Raw genomic sequence first — 14,943 nt, 5'->3', positions numbered from 1 at the left:
TGTAAAATTACTTTTACAGCTGGAAATATCTGTGAATATCCCAGATGTGGCAGTGGCTGCTGATGCTGAAAGTTTTTCTTGTGTTTCTTTCCAACCAGTAGTACAGAGGGAAGACGAAAGCACCTCAACAGCTGTAAGAATGTCTTTTGTTTGTTTCATTGGTCATACAAAGCTATTTCAGCAGTCTCTTCTTGTCTGAATATAACTGTGTAGGTTATTAGACTGGTACCTGTCCCATGCAGATGTGAGGTACACCTGTGGGAAAACTGTGTTAGTAAATATTGTTACCCTTAAAGCCAGGGTAACTTGTGGGCACAGAATTTAAATTTTAAATGTAAGCATTAAATAAAAATTATGGGGTCATTTTATATAGAACTTTGATATTGTTTTTCTTTGTATTTAAGGAAACAATCATACATGAAAATCCAGATGTGGACAAAGGTAGATATGAAACAATCTTGTTCATGTATTTCCTGTTGACTTGCTACCTATGTAGCAAGTCCCTTTCCCCCTACACTTCCCCCTTTATTAAAATATATTTCCAAAGCTACCACCATATTGGCTGACAGGGTCAGCTGTGTCCTGCAGTGGGTCAGCTGGACCTGGCTGTATCCAGGGCAGATCCCTGCTGTCAGCACCTTGCCACCTGTATCCAGTACATCCTTAAAGGCAGTCATGTTGCTGCTCAGTGTTTTAACAGTAGTTTGAATTTGCCGGATGAGAATGGCTGCTTGTCTACAAGCATTTTGATTCATAAATAAGGTCAATTAAAAAAATACGTACTTCACTGTATTGGTGGTAGTGTCGAATACTTTTTGAATATGGGTAAGTGGATTTCCAGTTAATGTGCTTGTGACTTTTAATGTGTGTGAACAACTTCACAGGAATTAACGATGGAAGCACTGAAGCTGCTATGACTTTACTTGCAATGGGTGATCCAAATTTCCAGTTAAAAACAAGCACTGAAGGTATGATCTGATTTATGGGACAAAGCCTTGCTCTCGTGCTTTCTGGGTCCGCCTAAGGAGGGATGAAGCTGTGGCTGCAAAGCTCTTCCACATGCTGTTGCATAGCAGGAGGACAAGAGTCTTTATGCTTTTAGTCCTGTTGCATCGTAACATATAGTGAGTCCAGCCAATGCTGGAAAGAGGCAGGCATCCTACTGAATACTGCCAACTCTATTACTGCTAGAAAGTTGTTTCTGTGACCTGTTTTAAGAAGCACATGTTTAATTTGACCTGGGCACATAAACTGGACAAAAGCAAGGGATCAAGCTTAAATATCTGTAACTTTTAGTGATCTTTCCAGACCTTTAATGTGAAGCATTGCCTTTTCATCCTAACTAGCTACAACCTGAAATTACCTGGGTTTGTTGTAGCATTTATTATCTGCTTTCGTTTGCTGAATGTTAGTTTTTGTGTTCTTACTACAAAAAGTGTTCTCTTAGGACTGTGTTTATCTGGGATTTGAATCTGTGTCTTTGGAGAATACAAACTTAGTTAAATGAGGCTTGAAGTTATATAGCTTTATATACATGCCAAACTTGAGTTTTAAATAAAGTTTTCCCATTCTGTTTATTGTTATAACCAGAACAGATACACATGTTACCTGCTCAGAATGACTTGGGCACAGCTCATAGCCTTGAAATTCATGCCTACTCCAAAGAAAATAGAATTTCTAGTCAGTATTCTCTTGCTTCAGACACTTCTATCAAGGAACTGCTGCCTTCTGAGGATGGAAACAACATCAATGTAGAGCATCAAACCACTGGCACAAGAATAGGTGTAGAAGAATATTCAGAGATGGATGCTACTGATACCAGGTTAAATGACTACTTCATTTTCTTTAGTGAGCAAGATCCTCTGGCACTGCTTATTTTTGCTAGGTTCTTTCTGGTATTTTTATCGATTTGTAAGCAGTCTTGCTCAAATAAAGGTTTCTCAGTTTATGTAATTTAGTATGTAATCTGCAAAAACTCCTCTCGTCTCTTTCTTACTACTTTCATGAAGTGTTTGTATGTAATTTTGGGTATCTACAACTGGGTTTTCTTTCATGAAATTAGGTTTATCCAGGGAAGCAGGGGCGGAGAAAAAAAATATGCAGACTAATGATGTACTGGATCACTGTTAATTATCTTGCAAAGTTCTCTACAGCTAATAAGACCAAGACAAATTGCTTAAGTGTCACTGCTGCTGTGGGGGTGTAGGTAAAGATTTAGAGGAAAGGAATGGCAAGAAAACAATTGATCTTCCATCATTATGGTTTTAGTGATTGATCTTTAGTAATTTTTGCATTTGTGAATTACGAGACAGTTTAGTGGGACACTTTCCCAGAAAAACATCTGCTGGTCAGCATGTATTATTTGAAAGACTGTTTAACTTGTTGACTGCTTGAATAAAGTGTGAGATTATGCTCTTTGAAAAATTTTAATCCAAGATAATTTCTTTTGTATCCAGTTTAATTATATTATTAAACCAGAACTTACTACCATGTAATATGTATTAGATTTCTGATCTTCTCCTGTTATTTAAACATTTCAAATTTTCTTTTTTAAAAATTCCTTTACATTAGAAACATACGACTTTGCAGCATACCCATCTGTTTCAATTTGCAGATGATTTTTATTTTTTTTTTATCCTGCTGGGTAGTCTTCTGTTTTCTCTGCCAGTTGCAGCCTGCATTTTAGGTCTTCATTGTCTGATCTACCCCATATCTCTTATATCTTCACTAACTGTCAAAAATCAGGGACTCTATTAATGACATTTTTCCTTTTTCTTGTAGTGGTAGCTCTTTGCCTATAGTGAATAGTAAGAGACTGACAGGAGGTGGATGCCTGGAGTCTGAGCCAACCTCTGCAGTATTGAGGTCCAGTGAAAACATAATGCAGGACGTACGTAATGCAAATGTACTTGTGGAACAGCTTGAACAAATTCAAACTGGTAAGCCTCTTTCTTATCCTAGGGCTCGGAAAATGGTCATTTGGTAGATTCACATCTGTTCATGAAATGAAACAAAGCTGAAAATCTTCACTTTCCATTCATGTTCACAGATGATACATTGCCATTGTAACGTACGGTACCCATTTGTGATATCATTTTATACATAAGAATACCTTTCAGTATGAAATTAAATGAAAATTGAATAGCAGGGTTTATCTGCAGGTATTAAAATATCTGGAAGGCACTTAAATTACTGCACTGCCAATTACAGAAATACAGTCAAAATCACTGTACTTTTTTCTATTATTAATGTCTTTTCCTTCCATTAAAAGTAGAAGAGGAGATGGAAAGAGCTGGCTTTCCATTCTTAAAGCAGTTGCAAAAAAGGTAGTCTTCAAACTCTAAATTGTCTTCATACCACTGGCAAAATAGGAAAGGCATGATGAGATATGTGTATGTGCCTTATTTATATAAGACACAAGTATACATGTGCACATTCATATACATGTGTCTCTATAAATATACTGCAAAACTTTAATATATACAAGATTATATGTAAAAAGTAACACAAATATGTATATACACCTACAGACTGGAAAGACATTGTTTTAACTTTTATTCTTATAAAACTTAGATCCTACAACCCTGAGGGGTGATGCAGAAATGCAGAAGGTAGAACCAGAACCAATCAGACCAACTGCAGGTGTTTCTTCAGTTATTCATGACTTTGCATCTAGAAGTATGGAACTTACCAAGCAAGTAGACAAATCTGAGAGGTAGGAAGACTCATCATTTAATCCTGACTTTATTCCTACCATCTCTTTAAATATGCAGCTGAAGTTCAGGTGTAGTATGTGACTGTAATGGGAAAAGTGTGCTTACAGACACTGTGTATGTTTATACAGATAGTGTACGGTTTAGACTTCAAGTTTTTCTCCCTTGCATGTTGTGCTACAGCTTTTAGAACATTAACTTTTTTTTGCTATTTCAGAACATAGAATTACCTTGCTGCTTAACTGGCTTTCATGAAACTGCAGGGAAATGTTAAAGAGTTGATTCATTTAGAATTGTTATTGAGTTTATAAGGCTTCCTACTTGGTTGTACTTTCAGTAGGAATGTCTCCATTAGTGGAGTTTCAGAGACCTTTTCCTGAAATTGTTCATGTAGATTTGTTCAAAGATTATGCATTCAGTTTAGTACAACAATGTACTACAATTGTAAAAATAATGTAAAACCAATGTAGCTTTGTTTCTGTGTAATTACATGTGATTCATATTAAATACATTGTAACACAGAATGTAGCATTTGCAGAGGGTATCTTCATTGGTTTCAAATCAACTAGATATGTACCTTGCAGAACAGTAAAGCAGATAAGAGATGCTTGTGGAAATTCAGGAGATTTAAGACATCTATCTGCATCACCAAAATCTGAAAAATCACACCTTGGACTAGAAGATTGTCCAAATCCAAGTTCTGTGGAGGAACTTTCTGAGCAGAGTCCTTGTCCTCTTGAGCACCATGTATGTACAGTCAGCTTTACTCAGGTAAAGAACAATAACTTAATTACAGTCCAGAAGTGCCCAGATTTTGAAATTCTGTAAAGAAAGAGATTTTCAGTGCAAATATGCTCACCAATTCTAAACACTTGGTACTTCAGCTCATAAATGAAACTTCCTTTTTCACAGGGTCATATCCAAATAATCTTTCAAACAAATTTAATCTTTGCAAACTCTGTTTAGAACATTTCAGTAATAAGTGGTACGCATTAGCAAAATTGTGAGGAAGTTTTAAGAAGTTTTGATGGAAGAAGTTATCTAGGATTCTTGTATCCATTCAGTGTGACCTCTTACTGTTTTATTTATTTACATTAAAAAGAAGTTAAAATGTTACTTCTCTGATGGAGCATGTTCACTGTCACTTTGATTTGCTTTGTTTAAAACAAACTGCATCCTTTGTTATGCTCTTTCTCATTCATTAAAAAAAACAGTTAAGAGCTTTACATGCATATTATTATATGACATATGCAAATTTTGCATATTTTTATATATATCTATATCATCTACATCATCATTGTATATGTTGTCATGAGTAAACAATGTCTTTCACATCCATTTCCTTGCAGTGGCTTGTGTATCCATGTTCTAGTATAAATGAGAGTTACCTTATTTTTGTCCTGAGAGAAAGGTTTGGTCACAGTTCCTCATGTTTTTTAGTGTTGTCTAAGATCAGTGAGCACATAGTTACATTGGAACAGCTGATGCATAAAAGCTTGTTTCCCGAGTGCAGCAGGTTGCTGTGTCGAGGCTGATTTCATATTGGGACAACATGCAAGAATGATGTTGCTCTTACAGGCCTTGTGCAGAGAGTATAAGAGACAGCTTGCAGTAGAGCTGGTTCAGTCAGCTGATTCAATTAATTCCTGGTTTTAGCAAAGGGACAAGCTGTAGAAGGGAAGGGATAGATGAGCTGTAGAGCTTCGTGTTTTTCTTTGGCGCTCAGTGGTTTGTTAAAGGTTGTATGATCTGCTTTCTTAGTGCCACTGAACAATTTATTGTGTGAGTCATCTCTGACAGAATTGTGCTGTAGGAAGTATAAATTTATTTTGACAAACTATCAATAAGCTGCAGACAACAAGCTGCATATAAATTTTATATTTCCCCAGTGTTTTTTGTCCTTGTTAGGCTAATACTCTTCAGCCTAGAACAGCTAGAAGTGAAAACTGACAAATGAAATAATGATGATGTGATTGGATTTTTTTGGCTCTTCAGCATTTGACATGCTTTGTTTCTTTCTGTTTCCTAGAGTAATTTCCCTGATTTATTAAGTTGTTTTATTTCAACTGTGTTGTTTCTAGAATGAAGCTTATACTCAGGATGCTCAACAACAATGCATAAGCAGCACAGAAGAAACTTCAGGTATAATGTGGTAATATTCAAAGCTAGCAAAACCCCACATTTGTTTATGTTACACTTACTAAAAGATGAATTAAAACCCTAACATTTTCATTTTAAAAAATTAAAAATTTCATTGACATGAATAATCAATCTATTCCATTAATACAAATAATGATCCACAGCATAATGACATTCCCCTCCCTAGCCTCTTGACTTTACCTTTTGTTAATAGAAACTAGACTTAGGAACTATATGAATAGCCCTTCATTAAGTTTAAGTGTCTGTGCAAGGGAAACTTGCTCTCTTTGCCCTTTTGACAGCTCCTGCTGCTTACTCTGTGGTAGGTATAGTATATAGTTTTTAGAGTCCTTTATGCACCTCTGACTCACCCAACAAAAACTGAACATGACAGAGGGTGAGAAACTGTGTAGTTTTCCATTGGCTTAGTGAGCTGTAGTTGCTCATGAAGTTAGCAAGTGAATGCTGTTGTCAGAGTTCTGTGAGTAGGAGGGCTGTACTGTGCAGGTGTAGTGCAGAGGGAAAGAAGTGGACAAGTGTAATACAATCAAACTTCCTTCTTCAGCTGTACTGAGTCAACAGATTAATGCCTAACTGATCAAGTATAATGAAAGTTACGGAGGTGATGTCTGCTGTTCCCTAGAACAAATTGAAATTGTTGGTTTGGAACCACTACTTGCCTAACATATGGGATAGTCACAGTGACAGAAGCCCAGAATACTTCGTTTACATGGAAGCTGAAGTCCAAAGCTGTAACTCATGAGCTTCTGCAAAAGATCAAGCTAATACTTCTTCTTAGAAGTTTTTGCTCTATTATTGCACGAATCTTGGGGTGAAGCATCTTAAACCATGTTTAATAATTAGATGAAGAATCCAAGCAAGCTGAGGTTGGAATAACAGCTTTACCTCATTGAGAGCTGTCTTAAATAATGGAGTACCATTGTTGTTTTCCATCTTTTGAAAACTTTACAGATGTTTGTTCCTTAAACTCTAACAGATGGCAGCTGGCAGTTATCTGTTAATGTCTGTTTGTTGATTAAATTATCTATATTTTATAGATATCTTATATCTGAGACTATGCTTCTCAGATCCTGATCTGCCAATCTGCAGTGAGGGGAAAAATCATGTGCTTACCTTCAAACTAGCAGACATCTGTCATTTAAGGAAGTAACTCTTTAATACCTCAGAGTTGCAATTAAAGACAGAGGGCCACTTGACCACCATAAGTTTTTTAAACTGCAAATTGCTCTTTAATGCTAGAACATCCTTTTAAAATCTTCATTATTACAAGGCATTTTTAATATTTCTCATTCTAAATGGTAATCGGGATTCCTCTGCAGTGAATAAGCACCAGGAGATGGTGATGTGTATTTCATCTGGGAAGTCAGGAAGCTTATTGTCTCAAGAAAATGCCCAGTGCCTTTTTCAATGGAGAAATGAATGCCTAAAATTTCCGTACTCTGTGTAGGGAGGACATGAAGAGAGCAGCATAATTTCATATTTGATTAATAGGTTTTTTTTTTGTTATTTATTTCCCTGAAAAAACTATAGTAGTGAATGATGACCATAGATGTCCAGAGGAAGAACAGACATTCATTTTAACACTGGTGGAAATCCCAGCTGGCTCAAAAGAGTTTGATGCATCTGCTATGGTGGAACAAGCTTCAGAACCAGTGCTACCAGCCCCAATACTTATCAGCCCAATAAATGCAAGTGAAACAAATGTGACTGAAGTGGAGAGGTAAATGCTTTATTTTTTATCAAAGTGAAACATTTTTTGTGTACCTTGATTGTTCTCTGACTGTGTAGTACAGATTAGAACTTCTCAAAAGAAGAAATGCCAGAGGAAGTAATTTTGACAGATGGCTAGAGACTTAAGAAAGTAAAAAGGGCTCTAAATAGATTTGAGGAAGATTCTATAGGTGTTTTAAATTTAGTGTTTTAGTTAGTTGGGATTTTGGGTCTTTGGATTTACCCTTTAGAGTAGGTCTTCATTTTTAGTAGAAGTCATTTGTGCAGTTTTAGCTTTACTTTGCCTTATGGATACTTACAATGCATAGCAATTGAAATGAAAAAAATCTAAGCATGTTTGTATTTTACAGTACTTTAACAGTTTTGCAGAGCAGCTGTTTATTAATTGCTCATCCAGATTTTCCATGTAGATAGTTTTCTGGAAAACATAAACAGTAGATGTAAATTCTTATTGTCTTGAATTTTCTGTTCAAAAGGCAGACAAGATGAAAACACAAACTAATTAATTACTCCAAAGAATAATATCTGGTTTGTCTACTGCAATCCAAAAGGGTTTAAATTTCTTTTGCAAAGAGTACCTCTGAATGCAGTGTAACAAAATTTTTATGTCAACATTACAGTTGAACTAAATCTCTTACTCCATTTGGGAGGGAAAAAAAAAAAGGAAAAAGACATTATGAAAAATGGAATTGTTGCAAAGTAGTAAAAAACCCACAAACTCCAATACTATACTAATGAAAGTCTTAGATCATAACTAGAGCGTGATGCAATTCCACATAATTGTGAAGAGTCTTGCCCTGTGATATCAGATGCTAATATCATTCCTTTATTAAAAGGATAGGTCTTTGAGTGAAGGTTGGCTACACAATGTAATAATTCTAACTCCTGTGGAACTACTTATGATAAACAAAATTGCTGACAGGCTGAGTTAGAGTACATGTTCTGTCTTGCTGTTCCTATACTGCTTTACCGTATTTTCCTCGTCTCTGCTGTTTCTCTGTATGTCTTATATATGTCGGTGTGTCTTTTGAGATTATAGAGTATGTGGGGGTTCAACTGTGCAGATAAATAATACTATATTTTAGCATTTTTGTAGGGCTGTTAATAAGTTGCCATATTTTTGCATCATATGGAAAGACCAAGTGGAGTTCAAATAGAAAAGCTAAACTAAATTAAATATGACTAGAAAAACTAACTCGAGATAGCACAACAGATTGTTTCTTGGTCATAAATGGTACATTAGAAGTATTGATGTTAACATTTATATTGACATTAAGCAAGAGAGATTATCACCAGAGATTCATGTGTAATTTCCATACAGAAACTTTGTATAAAGTAAATTTTGGCTGCTTGTACTGTCACAATAATGACTTTATATATATAAGCAGTTTTGGATCCTTGACAACTGCAGCTGGTAAGGTTGCTGGACCTCTAAACAGCACCATGGAAACCAGACAACTAGAGAGTGCAGTAGACCCTGTTCCAAAGTTGCAGATAGCTCAAAAACGGTCGGCTGCTGAGCTTGAAGAAAATGATTTTCCTCCTTCCAAGAAAACTCCATCTACTGTTGCAGTGGAAAATAACCTGGAAACTACTTACAAGGTGAGATCATAATATGGTGAGTTTTCATCCATGGGGTAGATGCATAACACATAATAGAGCATTTTAATTATGTTTATTTTTTAATGGTGGCACTTGCTTAAATATGTACAATATAATCCTATACAACTTAAAAGGAAAATCAACACCCATAGACTGCTTTCAGTTTTTAAATCTACAACAGGTTTTGGGTGGTTTTTTATTATTAGGGTTTTTTGAGAATCTGTAGGCTCTCAGGTGTTTTTAATTAGACTTCCTAGTTAGACAGACTGGTAATATGTCTTACTTGGTTCATTCTGCATCACTCTTATGACAATGGCATTGCAGGAGAGGCAACTCTGGACGTATATTGGGTGACTGGCAGGATGTCTAGGTTCACTGAATGATATTTTGAATCTGCATTGTATCTGTTACATGAAGAAGCTGTTAGGTAGATATGTTCTTATTGATTCTTAACACAGCAGGTACTAGTTTAAAAGAGCAAGCTGCCAATGAAAACAAGCCACCATCCTTCCAGCATCCTTCTGTGCTTTTTTACAATATGACCAAGCTTATGGCAGCAACTACCACTGATGTTTGTAAGTGGGCTAGGATTGTATAGTGTACCTTGGTGTATGAATGGGTGGTAATTCTCCAGATGATTCAGAGAGCTTTCCTAGGAAGGGATGGATAACAATCTTCTTCCTTCTTTAATCTCCTATCTCAATATCCTTGTCTTGAGTAATTTGTCATAAGAACACCTTGAAAAGCTTACTTAGGAAATAAGTTAAGTGATGAAAGATGCTGCACTGTCTTCTGTATCAGTCCTGCTCTTAGAACTGTGCATGTGTGATATGACTTTATCAACTTCATTGTCTCTTCTGTATTGAGAGCAATAAAAAAAACCCTCTTTTTTTTCTTTTTTAAATACAGGGTTATTCAATTAAATCCACAGATGTGCCAGTGGTAACTTCTGGTATGTACACTTAAACTTATAAACCGAAGTATAGTGAATGTAAACACATCACAACTTAATACTGGTTGTCATGGTAAATAGTTCTGTCTTAGGCCATCTAATACAAAAGTAGAAACAAGTTTTCCTGGTACTACACTAATACCACCATTCTATGCTTTCTGCTGTAAACTAGGTGTGCCAAATTACATAAATATTGGTTATTTAATAATGATTTTAAAAGCATTGCTGTAGCTAGTTTATTGGTGAAATTTGAGAGGTTTTTTTTACTACATGTTATCTTCTCTTAAGCAAATATTTCCACCTGTTAAACAGCACTAATAATCAAAAGTATTAACTGGCATTTTAACCACACAATGCCAAAATACTTTATTTTTATTTTGTTTTGCATTTCTACTGAAAAATTATGGAATTGTTTAGGAGCTTAATCTACCTCCGAAGAAGCAGAGAAAAAGCAAAACTGCTGACAGTGCAGTCTTCATTGATCTGAGCTGGTGAAGGGCTTGGTGAACTGTAATTTTGAAAAAAGAGTTCTAAGGGAAGTTGTAGAAGGTTAAACAGCTAGGTGACTAGACTGAGTTCTGTGGTGTGCTGTAAAGGATGAGAAGGGGAAGAGTGTGCTGTAAAATTTAAAACCACACTTCTACTTTTTCCCATAACATCTGTATGGTCTTGCAGGCTTTAAAAGTAGATCACACACTTTTAATTTGTAGCGGTGATTTATAAAAATAAATGAACAAATAAAACTAAACAAAAATTCAGCCCTTCTGTTGTAGTGGTTCAAGCCATTTTAATATCCTGCATTTTTTGGGCTCTTGTGTTATCACTGAAGTCTTTGACTCTCAACTCCTTTTACAGGGAATCTTTTTCAAAAAACAGAGTCTTCAGCAAAGGAAAAAGTACTTAATTCTGTATTGGTGTCTGAGTCTATCTCACAACTGGCTGAGAGAAGCCAGCTTGAGACTTCGGAGAGCTATGGGAAAGCACCCCTTGAGAATGCAGCATCTGAAATGGAAGAGGAGGTTATGTCTAGATTAACATCTAACAGAAGAACAGAAGTAAGTGTACAAGGAAAGCAGGAGGATGTGCATGAATCTGCACAGTTGGAACATACTAGAAGCCTAGCACCATCTTCAAAAACTCTACTACTGAGGTATGCAGTAATTGCAATAATGTTTTGTCAGCTTGTTCTGTAAAAAAAGATCATATTTCTATGTTGACATCTTTTCATCACCATTGTTTGTGACCTGCATGGCTAAGAGTTACAGTATCTATGCTCTCCTGCAAATCAGAAAGCATCAAACTATCTGCTTTGAAATTTGGATTATTTTACTCTAAATGAGTAGATCAACTGAAGGGCACTACTGACATATTGTGTGTCTAATTAGACGTGATGTATGCCTTTTGTCAGGCCAGCATCCATTGGGTGTGATAGGAACTTAGGATAATTTGCTGTTTTCCATAGGTGAGTCTTATGTAGTGAGATATATACCCATGCACTTGTTTTGGTGTTCGACCTGCCAGTAAGATTTGTTACTGGTACAGTACTGAGCACACTGAATTTTTAGGACTGACGTAAGTAATCTCCCCCAAGGAGTTTCAATCTTGGCAGCTCAGAGGATATTCCTCTTACCTATATGTTGACTTGATTTTTTAAATATACCTTTCTGTACTGTTTGTTTAAATGTTTTGAGTTCATGTTCTCTGTTGCTCCTGTGCTTAATTATTTTGATTTTAATGCTCCACTGTCCTCTTCTAATCTGTCATTTACTTTTTCATTATGCTTGTGTGAGTACCAATAGTGTCTATTTATATTTGGGACATCCACAGCAATTGGATAGTGATGCATTAACATCAGAATCCTTGCTTTAAAGTTTACTTTCTAATTTGTAAACTCTTAACAACATGAAAAGTTAATGCTTTTTGTACCTCCCTCAGTGCTGTGACTTCCATAAGCTCACTGGTCTGGATTTGCTGTTGTAAATAGGCTAAAACCCTGCAGCAGATAGCCTGCTGTAGCTCCATCCTCGGGGATCAGGTTTTCCATTGATTACATGAAGGATGCTCAGAATTTTCAGTTTGTTCTTCAGAAGTGTGCCTCCATCCTTCTTGGAACCACTCTCTGAAAGTCTGGTAGCTTGTTACAGGCTGTGGATTAGCAGCAAATAATAGGTTCCTGTTCTCGGGCTTAAAAATTGTCAAGAATCTCTGTGACTCTTAAAAAAACTCTTGTACCAGAATATTCAGTAATACCAAAGCCTTTCTTAGAATGACTTTTTGGGTTTTTTTCCTTAGAATTTTCATATGGCCTGTAGGTGTGTGTTTGTTTCCTGTGTAATGAACTGGATTCCTGCAATGCTATTTACATCTTCCTTTTATGGAGCAATCCTATGTCATCCTGACTATATTTGTTTTGAACAGGGGTGGACGAAAACCATTGGGATTTTTATCTTTAATTTGCAAAAAAAGTAATTCTGAATCCGCAGAAGACACCAAAGGGAATAGAGGGAAGATCCAAAAGCCTCGAATTGTAACTCCAAAACCAAGTCTAAAGAAACCCACTCCACCCACTAAGGATGAGAGGGAATCTTGTTCCTTTCCCTCTACTTCATCATCTGTGGAACATGAGCATGTAGCTGCGGATGCTGCAGTTACGGTATGAGTTTACTTTGAGCAACCGTGCATTTCTGAGGTGTGAAGAACAGAGCATTAGTTGTTTCAGGAGTGAGTAGATGGGTGTGTAGCATTCATGTTTTGCATCCAGTATCTGCTCCAGTTGACAAATTCTGACTTGTGTGTGTTTAGGAAACTTATAAGGGAACTAAGTTGATTTTTCTATGCATGGATATCTATTTATTTCTCATTTTCAGTAAACTCTGGTTTTTTTTTTTTTCCCTTTGGCCAAAACTTCCTACATAAATAAAATATCCTTATAATTGCATATATATGTAAATGTATTTACACATACATACTGATGAAGACTGTTAAGAGTAGCCTTTTCTTGTTTTATCAGGTTCCAAGTAACAGCTCATCTGAGAAGCAACCTCTCTGTACTAAAGATCAAGAGAAGGAAGGAGAGCCAACCAAAATCTCTGAATACTTTTTTAGTGACATCTTTATGGAAGTGGATGATTCAGAATAGCAAATGAATTTTATAAAAACCTAGGATCACAGAATATACTGCAACAAGAAAAGAGTATTTTAAAAGTTACAATTTGTTCCGATATTCATTATGCCACATTTAATGTCAGCCAGTAATAACAGTACCAGATAAAATACCAGGAAAGTGATCTCTTTAACATTCAGGGGAAACTGAACATTCTTCAAAAGTGACATAACAGATTAAAAGGAGAAGATGGAAAGGAAAGGCTGAAAAGCCTCATCTTCTGCTCCTCCTCTAACAAACTGGGTGCGATTACTAATAAACCCCCCAAACATGCTACTGGAACTGGGATGCAGGGTCGGACAAAGAAACCATAAACCAAATATATCTTGAACAAGCTCCAGTACTTATATAAACTCCCTATAAACCATAATCACCGATCCCAGAACAATAGCAACCCAAATCCATGCCCCTCTATTGTAAAAGATACATTTTAGGGACAATACTGGAGCTATCTCCAGATAAGAAAATATGCCTAGGGACCAGAAAGGTATTAAAACCTCAAAACAGCCTAGGGACCAGAGACAGGTGAAGGCCTCCACCCAGAGAGACATTATGAATTCAAGTAACATAGCTACTGACTGCTTTATCTCAACACAGTAAGTATAACCAAAATGCAATTAGTACAGTTTTTTTCCACTTTCTTGAGCCACATGTTGGGCATCAAAACAATGTATTTGTCCTGGTTTAGGGCAAATTTGGGAGGAAACTTTCAAAGGGGTCCCTCTAGAAAGCAGATTCAAGCAGCCCCTCCCCCAACTGGTTTGGAAAGATTTCCTTGGAGAAAAGTGGAAAAAAACCTGTTTAATTAACAAGCAAAGTATTCACAACCATAAAAAATGAACAGTATTAAACAATAAAACCTCTTGCTGTTCTGAAGAGATGGCAAATTCAGAAAGTCCTTTTCATAGGGTGTAGCTCAGCTCACTCAGCCTGTTATCAGTTCCTCCTGCACTGGAAAATGCCATGTCCTGGGCTCCAGTGGGCCACAGTCATGAGCTCCCAGTGTTTTTCTGGGTTTTCAGTCCAGAGCAAGCGTGATCAGTTCCCATAAAAAAAAAAGCCACAGTCCAGGGAACTTCTTTGCCTCAGCTAGCTAAAAACTAACTAAAAGCAAAGGAAAGCTCTCTCCTGCCGCCTATCTGTTCTGCAGACAGCACCGTCTGTGAGAGAGAATGCGGAGGGGCAAGTGCAGCTTCTGATAACAAACCCTGCACTTCTTTTCCCCTTCGTTCTCAGAACCAGTCTTAAAGGTGCAAAACTTAATATCCAGCATCAACAAAACAGATGACTGGGGATACAAGCATCATAAATTCACCCTAGCACATGTTGTTAATTACCGCAGTAAATAGGAAATTGATTCTTTCTGAAGCAACCTAGGCACTTTCAAAATGCTGACATAGACTAAACCACTACAGTGATGTCATAGGACCAGACTACCAACTGCCAGCTTACAGTTTCACTTGTTTAGACACTGATAGTGAGTGTGTGACTATCCTACAGATAAGTGCAATGAAATAATGCTTAATCTTGCAACAAGTATTCTTTTCCATTTTAATGCTAAAGCTTCTTGGTACTGACTATTCAAGTTCTTTGCTTCTTTTTGTGAAGTATGTTACGTTAGA

The 14,943-nt window shown here is 36.5% G+C and overlaps 1 protein-coding gene across 1 annotated transcript in view; it reads left to right on the top strand.

Moving 5' to 3' along the window:
* The window catches only part of BDP1 (B double prime 1, subunit of RNA polymerase III transcription initiation factor IIIB), a 48,608-nt gene extending 34,747 nt beyond the window's left edge, over window positions 1-13,861 (top strand). The window contains exons 29-42 of the mRNA XM_068175993.1: window positions 20-133; window positions 405-441; window positions 885-968; window positions 1,591-1,822; window positions 2,782-2,939; window positions 3,574-3,715; window positions 4,298-4,484; window positions 5,795-5,855; window positions 7,404-7,593; window positions 8,993-9,206; window positions 10,116-10,158; window positions 11,014-11,308; window positions 12,577-12,811; window positions 13,169-13,861. Of these exons, the coding sequence (XP_068032094.1) occupies window positions 20-133; window positions 405-441; window positions 885-968; window positions 1,591-1,822; window positions 2,782-2,939; window positions 3,574-3,715; window positions 4,298-4,484; window positions 5,795-5,855; window positions 7,404-7,593; window positions 8,993-9,206; window positions 10,116-10,158; window positions 11,014-11,308; window positions 12,577-12,811; window positions 13,169-13,297 (2,121 nt within the window). The 3' untranslated portion in view covers window positions 13,298-13,861. The remainder of the gene's footprint in view (window positions 1-19; window positions 134-404; window positions 442-884; window positions 969-1,590; window positions 1,823-2,781; window positions 2,940-3,573; window positions 3,716-4,297; window positions 4,485-5,794; window positions 5,856-7,403; window positions 7,594-8,992; window positions 9,207-10,115; window positions 10,159-11,013; window positions 11,309-12,576; window positions 12,812-13,168) is intronic.
* Window positions 13,862-14,943: the final 1,082 nt, after the last annotated feature.

The sequence above is a fragment of the Anomalospiza imberbis genome, chromosome Z, assembly GCF_031753505.1.
Source record: "Anomalospiza imberbis isolate Cuckoo-Finch-1a 21T00152 chromosome Z, ASM3175350v1, whole genome shotgun sequence".
Classification (NCBI taxonomy): Eukaryota; Metazoa; Chordata; class Aves; order Passeriformes; family Viduidae; genus Anomalospiza; species Anomalospiza imberbis.
Note: the sequence above shows the minus strand (reverse complement) of the source record. Positions and strands in the feature narration are given on the sequence as shown.